The sequence below is a fragment of the Nicotiana tabacum genome, chromosome 11, assembly GCF_000715075.1.
Source record: "Nicotiana tabacum cultivar K326 chromosome 11, ASM71507v2, whole genome shotgun sequence".
Classification (NCBI taxonomy): Eukaryota; Viridiplantae; Streptophyta; class Magnoliopsida; order Solanales; family Solanaceae; genus Nicotiana; species Nicotiana tabacum.
In genome coordinates this window covers 7,781,971-7,794,684 of record NC_134090.1, presented here as the reverse complement: position 1 = coordinate 7,794,684, position 12,714 = coordinate 7,781,971, and the positions used below count along the sequence as shown (strand labels likewise).

Here is a 12,714-nt window from a genome sequence, read left to right as displayed (position 1 = left end):
TCTTATCCCTTGTACACGAGCCCTTAATCTCTTAGTTTGTCTATAATTGTTTTTATTTTTCTTGCTTACGTTAAGGAAATTTTCCTTTTTTATTTTATAACAAAACTGTATTTTAACTAACAAACCGTTTTTTAGCCTGTGAGTACGGTGGACTTGACCGCGTAGGATTCTTTCCTTTCGCGTCTCTCGCTTTTGCAAATGTAAAACACACACACACACACAATAAGTGAACACTAAATCGATCACACAATTCACATTTCCTTTTTTTCTCCTCCAGTGTAGTTAAAAATGGCGGCGTTCTTTAGGAAGCTAGCAAAGGCGGCGGCGGCTGCACCCATCGCTGCATTCAGTAGAGAAGGCCATTATTCCAAGTCTAATTTTGCTAACCCTAGCTTCCCCTTTGGAGCTATTGCTGCCGTTGCTGGTTGTGTTTCCTACTATTACTGCTCTTCTTCTCCTCATTTGGTACTTTTCCCCATCTCTCTATTTCAATATATGGTTTCATTTCCATTTTTTTACAATGTCAATGTATGTTCTGTTTTTATGTCAGATCTTGTCCTATTTTAGCTTGCTTTTATCTTCATCATTTTTATACTTCCCCTCAGGTGTATATGATTAGTGGTGGTAAGAATGCAGTGCGTGATGTGTAGGTTAGGCAGGCGCCTATGTAGCATAGGAGTGTCGGGTTCATCTCAACCCAGTACTATCGATGCAGATCATAAATTTATGATAAAATATAACTAGGATCTTAACAATATAATGTGTTCAATACTAAGAACCTCAACGTTTAAACCTATAGAATTTAAATCATGGTTCTGCCTCTGAAGTTAGGCGCGTATCACGAATTTGAACCCATAGATATAAGTTTGGTGTTAAGTGGAGAAGAGTACCATGTTTCGAATTGTGCACCAGGTGATTGAGATTTCTAGTTATCAAAGAAATAAAAGATATTTACCTATGATAAGTACAAGTAGAAGAGAATAATCTTCTTTTGTCATAGTGGAAAGCCGTGACTAGTTAAGGATTATTTTATAAGATATGTAAATGTTTATATTGGAATGCTAATGTCATTGCACAGTACTGATCAGAATCTATTATAATTTGTTATGTTTAGGATGGAAGTAACAGGAAGTTACTATAATCGTTTGTCTCCTCTCCTTTGCTTTGAAATCTTTCCGTCCAAATATAATTGCTAATGGTGGAACAAATGAAAGAAAAAAAAAGCGACTTGAAGTTGCTTGCATGCCACATAGATGTCATTACTTGGACTCTAGAGGAACAATCTGACAGGTCTCCGCTTCGGGATTTAACCATTTACTGGCCTAACAGCTTAGAATGTTAAACGTGTAAGGTACTACATATTATTTAAGGAATATGACCATGCATTTAGAATATGTTAAGTTTTGTAAAGTTTGCGTAAAGAGATGCTTGGTGAGGATAAAATTTTCTTCTTCCTTATCATCCTATAATTGCTGAAGTACGTCTATGTAATATGTTTTGTACCTGTATATGTTTATGTATGCATTTGTACATCTATATGTATTATAATTTATTTGCATGTGTATAGTGTAGGCAAATGCCAACACATTTGATTTGGGGCAAACAATGTTCTACTGTAATTTTTTGTTTATTTAGCCCTTTTGCTTCTTGTAACTTTGCATCTTCTTGATGCCTTCTTAATGAGACATATTACTTCATAAAAAAAAAAAATGCCAGCACATTACTTTCATTTTCTTTATCTAATATTTGACTATTGCGGACCAACAGAAAAACCTATCCTTTTTCTTGCTATATTTTTAAGTAACGACTATAGCGGAAACAATGGTCGTATGAATGGTGAATTTTTGTTAAAAATAATATAATCGCTATTGAGTCCTCACCAGGAAAGAGGTAATTTGGTATGATGTTATGTTTACTAATTCTGAATTACTCAATCAGTGCCCCTGAAATAAACTTTTTGCTCGTCTTTCCTTCACCTTACAACAACAACAACCCAGTATTCCTTCACCTTAATTGGTTTGAAATGAAAGTTAAATTATTAGATTCTTCTTGTTTTACAACCTAGATTATTCGTTTTCCTTTTCTTTTCAGGAGTTGATGTTGACTAGCTAACAGAAAACAAATTTTCTCTCTTCATGATTTTTATTTCTGTGACTTTCAGAGTGCCTACATTAATTGATTAATTCGAGAAATTTTTTCATATTAAGGTTAGCTGTTTTACTGTATCTTCGATAGAAAGCTGAAATTTTTCCATATACAGGTGTACTTGGAGCAAATCAATGAAGATTCTGGTCAAAAAGTTGGTTAGTTCCTCTATTTACGCCTTCTGTAAGCTTATGCTTTAGTCAAGATATTCGTATTTGGTTGGAACACCAACTCAATCAAAACACTATTTCCTTTTCACCATTAGTGCTGATTTCATTTTAGTGTCTGTGATATAAGTCCACTGTGGATGCAGTTAAGTGGGAAGTTGAAAATGCGGGCATTCATATTCATAGACTTCGATGTAATGAATTATAAGTTCTATCATTTAAATTACTTAAGGAAGAAGGGGAACCAGAGATAAAATATAAGGAACTTTTTGGGTGTAACATGTTAAAGGAATGACTTCAGATAACTTGTAGTTTATACTTTTGTCTAAAAATTTGCACGGTTTTCTGCTGATAAGATAATTTTTTTTGCTAGATCTGAGCTTTGTTGTTTCATTAATCTGTCTATATGTACCCTCTCTCTCTTACACTTCTGTTTAGGTTCATGTTTTTTGATGAGCTTCCAGTTTAACTGCTTCAGTAAAATCAGCTTATGGAAGATTTGTTTCTTTTGATAGTTGTTAAAGATCAAAAGATTGAATGGATTTTACTGTTGTCTTCGTTTTCAGCTCTAAATCCTGATAAATGGATTGAATTTAAGCTGCAAGATCGAGCTCCAGTTAGCCACAATAGTCATCTGTTCAGGTTATTTTTATCTTAATAAGATTGTTGCTTTAATGCTTTAATAGTGATGTTACTCATTCATTGATGACCTCCCTGTGATTTCATTTTGTAGGTTTCTTACCTTTGTATACAGGCGTTTTCTTTGCCCAAACATTAATAAAATTATTTTGTTATCAAAAAGAAAATGAAGTCTCTCCCTGTGAACTAAATCTGGCTTGTTTGGTCAAAAAACTCCTTAGACAAATTGAGTTCATAATACCACTGTTGCAACGGTGGTCTTACACCAATTAGAATATGAAAAACCAAGCTTTCTAGCCTATCTGTATCTAAAGAAGGTGGTTGAATGTGTGGACTTTAGCTTTTGGGAAGCACTATTTCCTTTTTATCCTGCATCATAACATCACCCGAATCTTGTTATTGCATACTGTTTTAGAAGATTCTAATAAAAGGTTGGGAAGGTAGGTTAAAGGAAAGAGTCAACTAATAAGTTTGCTTCTTCAACTATCTGTTCCTTCTCAATCTTTTTTCCTTTACTACTCTTTCTTTGGATTTATGGGAGGGGGATTATTTAGAAAATGCTAGCTGGCGGGGTGGAAAAAAAACCTTTGCTTTTGTTGCCATCGTTTGTTTCTGCTAGTACTAAGTAGATAATTGTGGACTTCTGTGCATCGTTTCCACTTAGGGCGGTCAAATTTGGCCCAAGCCCAAATGACCCGCCCAAGGTTGGGTTGGTTATTGACCCGCCCATTTATTGAAATTAGCCCATCTTGACCCAACCCATCTCAACCCATTTAAAGTTGGCTAATTTTAGCCCAAATTGATCCATGAGTAAGTTTGTCAAAATATCTTAGAAATAATTTTATTTTTTGTTTAATTTTAAATATGACCATAACAAAAGCAAAAAAGTCTTATTTAGTAATTATATAATTTATAAGAAAATAACACATATTAATTAAAGTTTAATAAGAGTTGAGCGGGTTGGGTTATGACCCGAATTTTAACCCATCTTGACCCAACCCATCTTAGCCCAAGTAGCTTTTGGGCGGGTCAATCAACTCATTTTGACCCGCCCAAAATTGACCCAACCCGCCCATTTGACACCCCTATTTCCACTCACTATGTTTGCTACTAAATATATCATGTTGGACTTTCATGTTATAACTGGGTAGACTTTACATTGTAAGGTAGATAGACTAGCCTCCCGAGCTTGGTTTGTATATTCGGTTTTATGACCGTTGAAATCCCCTTCAAGTTTTGTATTCAGATATATGAAGAGTAGTTAATGGCTGAGTTTGGTTATACTATTGATATGTTCTTTCTTTCCTCCAATATTGTAGGTTTTCATTCGATCCTTCTTCAAAGTTAGGTCTTGATATTGCATCTTGCATTCTTATGAGGTAAGTTCCATTACATTTTTATCTCATTTGCATAGTGTCTTTGTTTCATGAGAAAGTTCAGCTATGTTGCTCGGACTCTCTAAAAATGTGGCCGGATACGTGTCGGATCCTTCAAAAGTGGAGCATTTTTGAAGGATCCGACGCGGGTGCGGCTACAGTTTGGAGAGTCCCGCAACATAGAAGTTCAGAAGTTTTGTACTTGTGTTACAAGAATTATGGAGATTGGAGAATATGGTTTCTGGATCATTACTTCTGACATACTAATACATTGTTTCCTTCTTTTAGGGCACCGATGGGAGAAAATGCTGAAGGAAAACCAAAATATGTCATTCGACCGTAAGTTTCATTATTATAAATTTTCTTTCTTAGCGTTTCCTTTTTCATGTATAGCTCTACTATTTGATCCATTTGAATGCTTATTAGTTGCTCTTCAGCTGTATGAACTGAAAAATTAGTCATGCTCCTTTTACATTTTTATGCTGATAACAATATTAATTATGAAAATCACGTCTTTTTTCCCGATAAAAAGTGAGAAGGTTACATCCATGGTTGAGAGGAGTACAAATACTCCCTAGTCAAGGATGACACATGAAATGTTGAAAAATCTTATTTGGGTTCAGATAATATGCCTTTCTGCTTAATTTTTTTTGGTAATGTCTTGGAGTATTTTGCATGCACCTCGACTATTCACTAATACTCTACTACCTTTCACCAACACAAGTACCGGTAACTTTTCCCATCAAGGGTAAGACGAATGAAAAAAAATCACCTAGCTTTTTTTTGCCTCTGCTGGGATCTGAACCTTTGTCTTCCATGGTCTATTCCATTTTCATTGCCTACTAGACAACACCCTTGGGTGCTATGCCTTTCAAGTTAATTAAAACCATAAAGAAACATCTATGTGCTTTTCTTCTATTCCATCTATCCCTTTTTATGGACCTACTTTTCATATCAATGTGAAACGAATTCATCTCTTCTCTTGAATGACTAAAATCTTCAGCTAATCACTTACACTCTTTGTCACAATAAGGTTGTCATATTTTTTACATCCAAGTGTAACTTATACCAACACTCTTTTCCTGTATATAAATGGCCAAATTTCCAACTAGTCAAATTCCCTTTTAAAGCTTCTGCCCAGAGTAGGTGCCACAGTTTACAGTCTCTAAGCTTTATTTTCATAGACATGTACAGTTAACACACACTAAGTTTATTGTCCCTTCAAAATTGATATTGTGAGTTTAGGCTGGTGCTTATTATGAGATACCTCATTGGACGCTCTAAATTGAACAGCAAGTAATCTTCTTAAGTATGTTTTTGTTTTCAGTTATACTCCTATATCTGATCCAGATTCCAAGGGATACTTTGATTTGTTAATTAAGGTATATGCTTGTAGTATTCCTGCATTATCTATTATCGAACTTACTGTTGACCTAACTTGCAGAACATGTTGTTTAACCTGCTTTTCTTTACATTGTTTCTTGGAACTATAAAAAATGCAGGTTTATCCTGAAGGGAAAATGAGCCAGCATTTTGCAAGCTTAAAACCAGGCGATGTACTTGAAGTGAAAGGGTCAGTTACACAACTTAGTAAATTCTAGCAGAGATTCTTTCTTTCGTAATCTTATTATTCTTGTAGTTTACAAGTCAACAATTGCATTCTATATCTGCAGGCCCATTGAGAAATTGCGTTATAGTCCAAACATGAAGAAACATATAGGCATGGTAAGAGCTTGCATCTAAGTGTTCTCTGTGACACTACAATTTTAGAAAGAGTGCAATATGACTAGGTTGAAACTCTAATTCATGGTCTTGATTAGGAAGTTATGTAGAAATAACTCACTTTCTGGGATGAGTTTTAAAGGTAGGCAGAGTACTCACCAGAATTAGTTTATTATGCCTATTAACAAAAATAAAAACAGCAGCAGAGAAAGTACTATCCATACTGAAAGTTGAAATTGGTGGAAGGCATGTTCATATTCTGTTCAGCTTTGAATACATGGCGTCCTTTACGTGATATTCTTTATGCAATGATGTCACTGAAGCATGGAACTCATGCTTCATAAAAAAAAAAAAAGCATGGAACTCATGCTGATTACAGGAGGAGTCAGATGTGAAACTTGTGAAGAAGAACTATTTGCTAAGTCTAGTTATATGCAGCTTGTTGATATCAAAACTTTACCTGTGAATGATAGTGTATCAAGGACTTGATAATTTTGAACTGTTAAATACTCTAGGATCTCTCTGGTAGATAAAGCTTGTATTGTGAATGTGAACATTAAGGGGTCGTTTGGTAGGAGGTATTTCCACCATGTTCATATTCTGTTCAGCTTTGAATACATGGCGTCCTTTACGTGATATTCTTTATGCAATGATGTCACTGAAGCATGGAACTCATGCTGATTACAGGAGGAGTCAGATGTGAAACTTGTGAAGAAGAACTATTTGCTAAGTCTAGTTATATGCAGCTTGTTGATATCAAAACTTTACCTGTGAATGATAGTGTATCAAGGACTTGATAATTTTGAACTGTTAAATACTCTAGGATCTCTCTGGTAGATAAAGCTTGTATTGTGAATATGAACATTAAGGGGTCGTTTGGTAGGAGGTATTAGAAAAAATAATGCAAGCATTAGCTCTATGCATTACTAATACATTGTTTGGTACCTTTTTTCAACTTGTGTATAACTAATACAAGTATTAGTTATACACCATACTTGCCATTATCCTATGCATAAGTAATGCATAGAAAATTATGGCATTAGTAATACCAACGCTTTAATGCATGCATTAGCATAGTTAAAGACAAAATTGTCCTTAAAGTCCCTTAAAGCTAGAGAATATGGAGGGCATTTTTGTAAGCACCTATTTTTTTTAAAGTTTATGCAATGCATTATAATTTTAATACACCACACCAAACAATAGATAAGAAATAATATTTGCATAACTAATGCTTGCATTACTAATACATGCGTTACTAATACATGCATTACTAATACACCTTATTCCGCACTATTCTTATACACCTTATTCCGCACTATTCTTATACACCCTACCAAACGACCCCTTAAGGTTCTTTTTGATTGAAAATGTGGGTGTTATCTAGGTTTATCATGTTCCGGTGATGGTTTGAATCAAATCTCCTCTATCCATTGGGCACACTTTAATTTATAATTCTCACTGTTTTGATTGAAAATGTGGGTGTTATCTAGGTTTATCATGTTCCAGTGATTGTTTGAATCAAATCTCCTCTATCCATTGGGCACACTTTAATTTATAATTCTCACTGTTTTGTACAAGGGCTAAATATATCCCTCTACTTTCAAATATTGTTTACTTGTACCCTTCGTTATACTATTGGGCTATCCATACCCCTACCGTCATACTTTGGAACAAAAATACCCCTATTTTGGATGGAGTGCCACGTGGCAGCACCAGATTAAAACGACCAATTTCTTTTATTTTTACCCGACCCGTTTTAAAAAAACCACAACCGACCCCTATTTTCAGTTTTTTTTTTTTTTTTTTTTTTAATATTTCAGTTTTTAAAAAACGAAAATATTATGTTAAAATACAAAAAATATTTTTTCCTGTTTTTACAAAAAAAAACAATAGTTTTTACAAAACAAAATTCTTTTAAAAAACGAAAAAAATGAAAAAAAATATTTTTCAAAAACGAAAATATTTGTAAAAAATGTAAAAACTGAAAAAAAAAATTCAGTTTTAAAAAAATATTTTCGTTTTTTTAAAACTGAAAAATATTTGCAAAAAAGATTTTCGTTTTTGAAAAATATTTTTCTTTTTGAAAAATATTTGCAAAATATTTTGTTATAAAAAAAACAGAAAAAAATAATTGTTTAACAAAATATTTCGTTTTTTAAAAACTCAAAAAATTATTTTCAACAAAATATTTTCGTTTTTGAAAAATATTTTTATTTTTATTTTTTTCATTTCTTAAAAGAATTTTGTTTTGTAAAATCTGAAAAAACAAATTTGTAAAAACAGAAAAAAAATATTTTTTTTAATATAATCTTTTCGTTTTTTAAAAACTGAAATATTAAAAAAAAACTGAAAAAATGAAAATAGGGGTCGGGTTGTGGGTTTTTTAAAGACGGGTCGGGTAAAAATAAAAGAAATAGGTCGTTTTAATCTGGTGCTGCCACGTGACACTCCATCCAGAAATAGGGGTATTTTTGTTTCAAAGTATGACAATAGGGGTATAGATAACCCAATAGTATGACGTTAGGGGTATGGATAACCCAATAGTATAACGAAGGCTATCCATTGGGCACACTTTAATTTATAATTCTCACTGTTTGTACAATTCTCAATAGATGTTTCTATCAGATGCTGATTATGGTTGAATTATATTATGCTTCCATTCATGTGTGTCTGAAATATAATAGAATTCAAACTCATTCTTCCAATGCCAGATTGCAGGGGGCAGTGGCATCACTCCAATGCTCCAGGTGATAGAGGCCATTCTTAAAAACCCTGACGATCATACTCAGGTATGTTTATTGATCCAATCTTTTAGTGCGTCATCCACAAGTCACTATGCAAGGGGTGTTTATCACTTTGCACTTACCAAGTAAATCGACCGGGTTTTCCATTTTAAATATTTTGAGTTTCTGGTTCTAAGGTAAAAGCACTGAAATCTTCACAAAAGTTTCCTATTTACTTATTCTAAAAACAGTTTGTCCAAAAATTATTGTAAGATAATTTTGATTGGAGAGGGCGCGACAATTAATTTCTACAAATCTAAGGCCAAAAAAAGTTTGTATTATGAAGCAATCGATTAGAGACCAAAGAGGCCCAAACTGAAACCAAACTGATCCTATATAGGTTCAGTAATCGGTTTACCTGTCTATTGAGTGAACTTACTAAATTGAACTCAACAATCCAAAACCAACTGAACGGACGAATTCAATACCCATGTAGTATGCGAAGTAGTAAAGATGTACTTTGCTGGCAGCATTTGCCCCTGTTGTTTTCTAAGTTGGTCTTTTATCAATAAATATACAAGAACACTCATGGGCCTTTTTTTCTTTTAGATCTCGTTGATATATGCTAATGTGTCACCTGATGACATACTGCTAAAGAAGAAGCTTGATGTACTTGCAGCAACTCACCCTAATCTCAAGGTACTGCCAGAGTTAATATGAATTGTTGTTCTTCTGCCCTCTCCTTTTCCTCATTAAACCAACATGTTCTCTATATGGCAATATCCAGGTATTTTACACTGTAGATAGTCCAACCAATGATTGGAGAGGCGGCATCGGTTACGTATCAAAGGACATGATTGTGAAAGGACTACCTCCGCCCAGTGATGATACACTTATCCTTGTAAGTTTTCTGAAAGAGGTTTAATTGTCAGTGCCTCAAAGGCCAACAATTCAATCTTTTGTATGACATGAAAGTGGATTTTCATGCTTGGATGTTTGTCTCTGCTTTCTGGTCAAGGACTATATAGTAATTGAGAACACAATACCTGAGAATTAGCAAGAAGGAAGATAGGGTCCTAATTGTATGTTTCCTTTCTATTGGCTTCACTCTGACTGGTAGCTGGTGCAAACCAATAGTTGTTCCATGAAAAGGTGTAAGTTCATGAACCAATAGTGCTATGCGAAAGTATGTGAAAGATGGTGCAGATGGGACATGTAATCAGTATAGTAAAATTTGCAACTTTTCTTAAAGCAGAAAAGGGGTGAAACCCTTTACCTGGGGTTTCCATTTATTAAAGATTTGCAAAATGGAATGTACACATTAGAGATGTTATAGGTTTGCATGGAAAAGTGGCGATTTCACTTATATGGAAGAAGTTTCCTATAGAGAACTTGTTCTTTCACTTTTCCTTTTCCATTCAATTTATGTTTACTACGCGTTAGAGGGGCCTTCACGCAGAGGTGCTACAAAGGCAGCTCTCCCGTATGCGGTAACTTTAAGGATGTAGCTGTTAGTTGGTTTCATGTAGAGTATTTTGCTCTTCATGATAATTGAGGGGTGGGGGTGCGGACTGCTATAGAAAAGTTGTTACTCGGTGTAGAGTGACTGGGTTAGGGTAAGTGATCTGTGCCATACTCTTCAAGATTTCATGAGGTGCAAGAACAATCACTGATATTCTGAATTTATTCTGTAATGACATTAGATTTATGTGGAATCATCCGGAACTTTCTGTTTGTGTCCAGGTATGTGGCCCTCCTGGGATGATGAAACATTTATCTGGCGAAAAGCCAAAACCTCGTGAGCAAGGCGAGGTACTTATTCCATCTACCAAAAGAATTTAATTACCTGTTTCTTATTATTGCTTTGCCTCTAATGATGTTTATGTTTGCTTTGTGACAGCTAACTGGACTACTCAAGGATGTTGGCTTTACAGAAAACATGGTTTACAAATTTTAGTTAGTTTGTTGACTTTACTTTCCCTTATTTTTTATTGAATAAAAGAATTTTGAAGAAACACAATATCTTAGACAACATAATCCGAGGGTTTGGACGAGCATTCAGGATGTTTACTGAAGGCCATGTTAGAGGCCATGGAGATTTTATCCGTTGCTATGAATTTTATAGTTAGTTCACTAGCTAGCACATATGCAACTTTAAAAAAACTACTCAATATGGTATAATATATTCAGCATTTGGATTTACATACTGGATTAGAACTTGCAAAGTAATCAAGAATTTTGTTCTTTTGCCCTTTTTGACTCAAAAGGTGGTTTTTTCTTCTCAATATATACACACTTGATCCTATTGTGTTTCTCTTTTGGCAAAAATTAAAATCTCTTTTTGTGGATTGGTACTTGAAAAGAAATATATTCTGCTCACTAGAATTCTCCTTTGTACATGCTAGAGCCTAGATCTTGATTTTATAGTATATACATTTATTATATTAATGATACATTACAGTATTATAATAATATAGTGGCTTGCTATTATTAAAAGACCAACTGAGATTACTAAAGTATGATTGGATACTATCTCAATTTATATCTACTATTTTTTAAACAACCATTAATTACAAATTTGGGTTAACCGTTAAACAAGATAAAAAACCTAACCTCGGATCAAATATGATCCTAATTCCAAATAAAAGCTGATTGCCGAGCTAAGATTAAACAGATATGATAGTAGTGCTTTGAGCGTATGTTTGGCTCGACGAGTCACCATATTCCTCCCCTTCACCTAGGGTGTTTGTATTTCGGTTCGATATTTTTGATTTCTTAAAATGGTATACTAATATCGTACCTAATTAAATTCGGTATGGTTCGATTTCGATTTACGGTTTGAATACTAACTAGTACATAGAGTCATAAAATATAATATTCTGAATTAAAATACTAAAAAGTACAAAACTAAAAACATTTGTCGACAAAAGTTTCGTCCAAAACTAGCAAATATCAATTTAGAGAGAGAAAATTGTACATAAAACATAAATTTGATCATCATTAGAAATGTCTTGTTACTTACTTAGAGTTAATTGATCAACTTAGAGAAAAAAGAAAAGTAAAATTTTAGATTTTTATATTTATGTTATAACTAATAATATGTGTATTGTGTAGTATAATATATATGCCGGTACGATATCGGTATTTCGGTATTTCATTTTAAAATACCAAATACCATATCTAATATCAATATTTTTTAAAACTTAAACCAAACACCATATGAAATACCAAAATATCGAATACCAAATACCAAAATTTTCAATTTCAATATGGTAATTCGGTATTTACCAAATTATACACAGCCCTACCTTCACCTAACATTGTCTTAACCAAAGACTAGTCAAATTCTAGTGTATCATAACCCATGAACCACACATATTGTCTGAGGGCGTATCTACAATGTAATATGTTTGTTTAAGTTCAGGTAGGGGTGTACATGGATCGGTTTGGTTTTATTTTTATTAAAACCAAACCAAACCAACTATATCAGTTTGGATTGGTTCGATTTTGTCGGGTTTTCGGGTTTTCGATTTTTTTTTCATTACATGAATATTATTTCAATTTTATTTTGTCAAAATTATAGATAAAGCTTTGACCTCAATGGTCCAACCCATCGAATGACGTCAGTACAATCCGAGGTAAGAAGGGATCGATGCATCGCCGGGTGAAGGGAACAACCTCCACGCTTTAACAGAGAAAGGCATCAACCCTATATTAGAGCTCCCAATCCACCTCCTCCGAGGCATCCAAATGCCGTGTCACGACACGTCGCACCGCTCCGAAATGAAAGAGGTATGCCCCCATTATTATCTGCTCATAACTTTTGTGTTTCCTCTTCAGAAAGAGTGTACGCACTAGAGAAGATGGGTACGAAGGTGCAATGGCCACAGAAAATGAAATCAGACCCAAGTGCAAGGAGGTCGAACGTCCTATGCGAATTCC

General features: G+C 34.1%; 1 protein-coding gene across 1 annotated transcript; it reads left to right on the top strand.

Annotated features, from left to right (window-relative positions):
• The first annotated feature begins 198 nt into the window (after positions 1-198).
• Positions 199-10,974, top strand: LOC107813315 (NADH-cytochrome b5 reductase-like protein). Its single transcript, XM_016638568.2, has 13 exons — positions 199-465; positions 2,261-2,303; positions 2,879-2,954; positions 4,271-4,330; positions 4,616-4,666; positions 5,655-5,709; positions 5,830-5,900; positions 6,001-6,052; positions 8,761-8,838; positions 9,382-9,471; positions 9,560-9,673; positions 10,516-10,584; positions 10,673-10,974. Exons 1-13 carry the CDS (start codon positions 289-291, stop codon positions 10,727-10,729), a joined length of 993 nt encoding a protein of 330 aa, XP_016494054.1. The 5' UTR covers positions 199-288; the 3' UTR covers positions 10,730-10,974.
• The last annotated feature ends 1,740 nt before the right edge of the window (positions 10,975-12,714 follow it).

Excerpts from the sequence above, each read along its gene's own strand:
- LOC107813315 (XM_016638568.2), top strand. The coding sequence starts at position 289 with ATGGCGGCGTTCTTTAGGAAGCTAGCAAAGGCGGCGGCGGCTGCACCC. Across the intron at positions 2,304-2,878 it reads AGATTCTGGTCAAAAAGTTG|CTCTAAATCCTGATAAATGG; the intron begins GTTAGTTCCTCT and ends CTTCGTTTTCAG. Across the intron at positions 2,955-4,270 it reads CACAATAGTCATCTGTTCAG|GTTTTCATTCGATCCTTCTT; the intron begins GTTATTTTTATC and ends CCAATATTGTAG.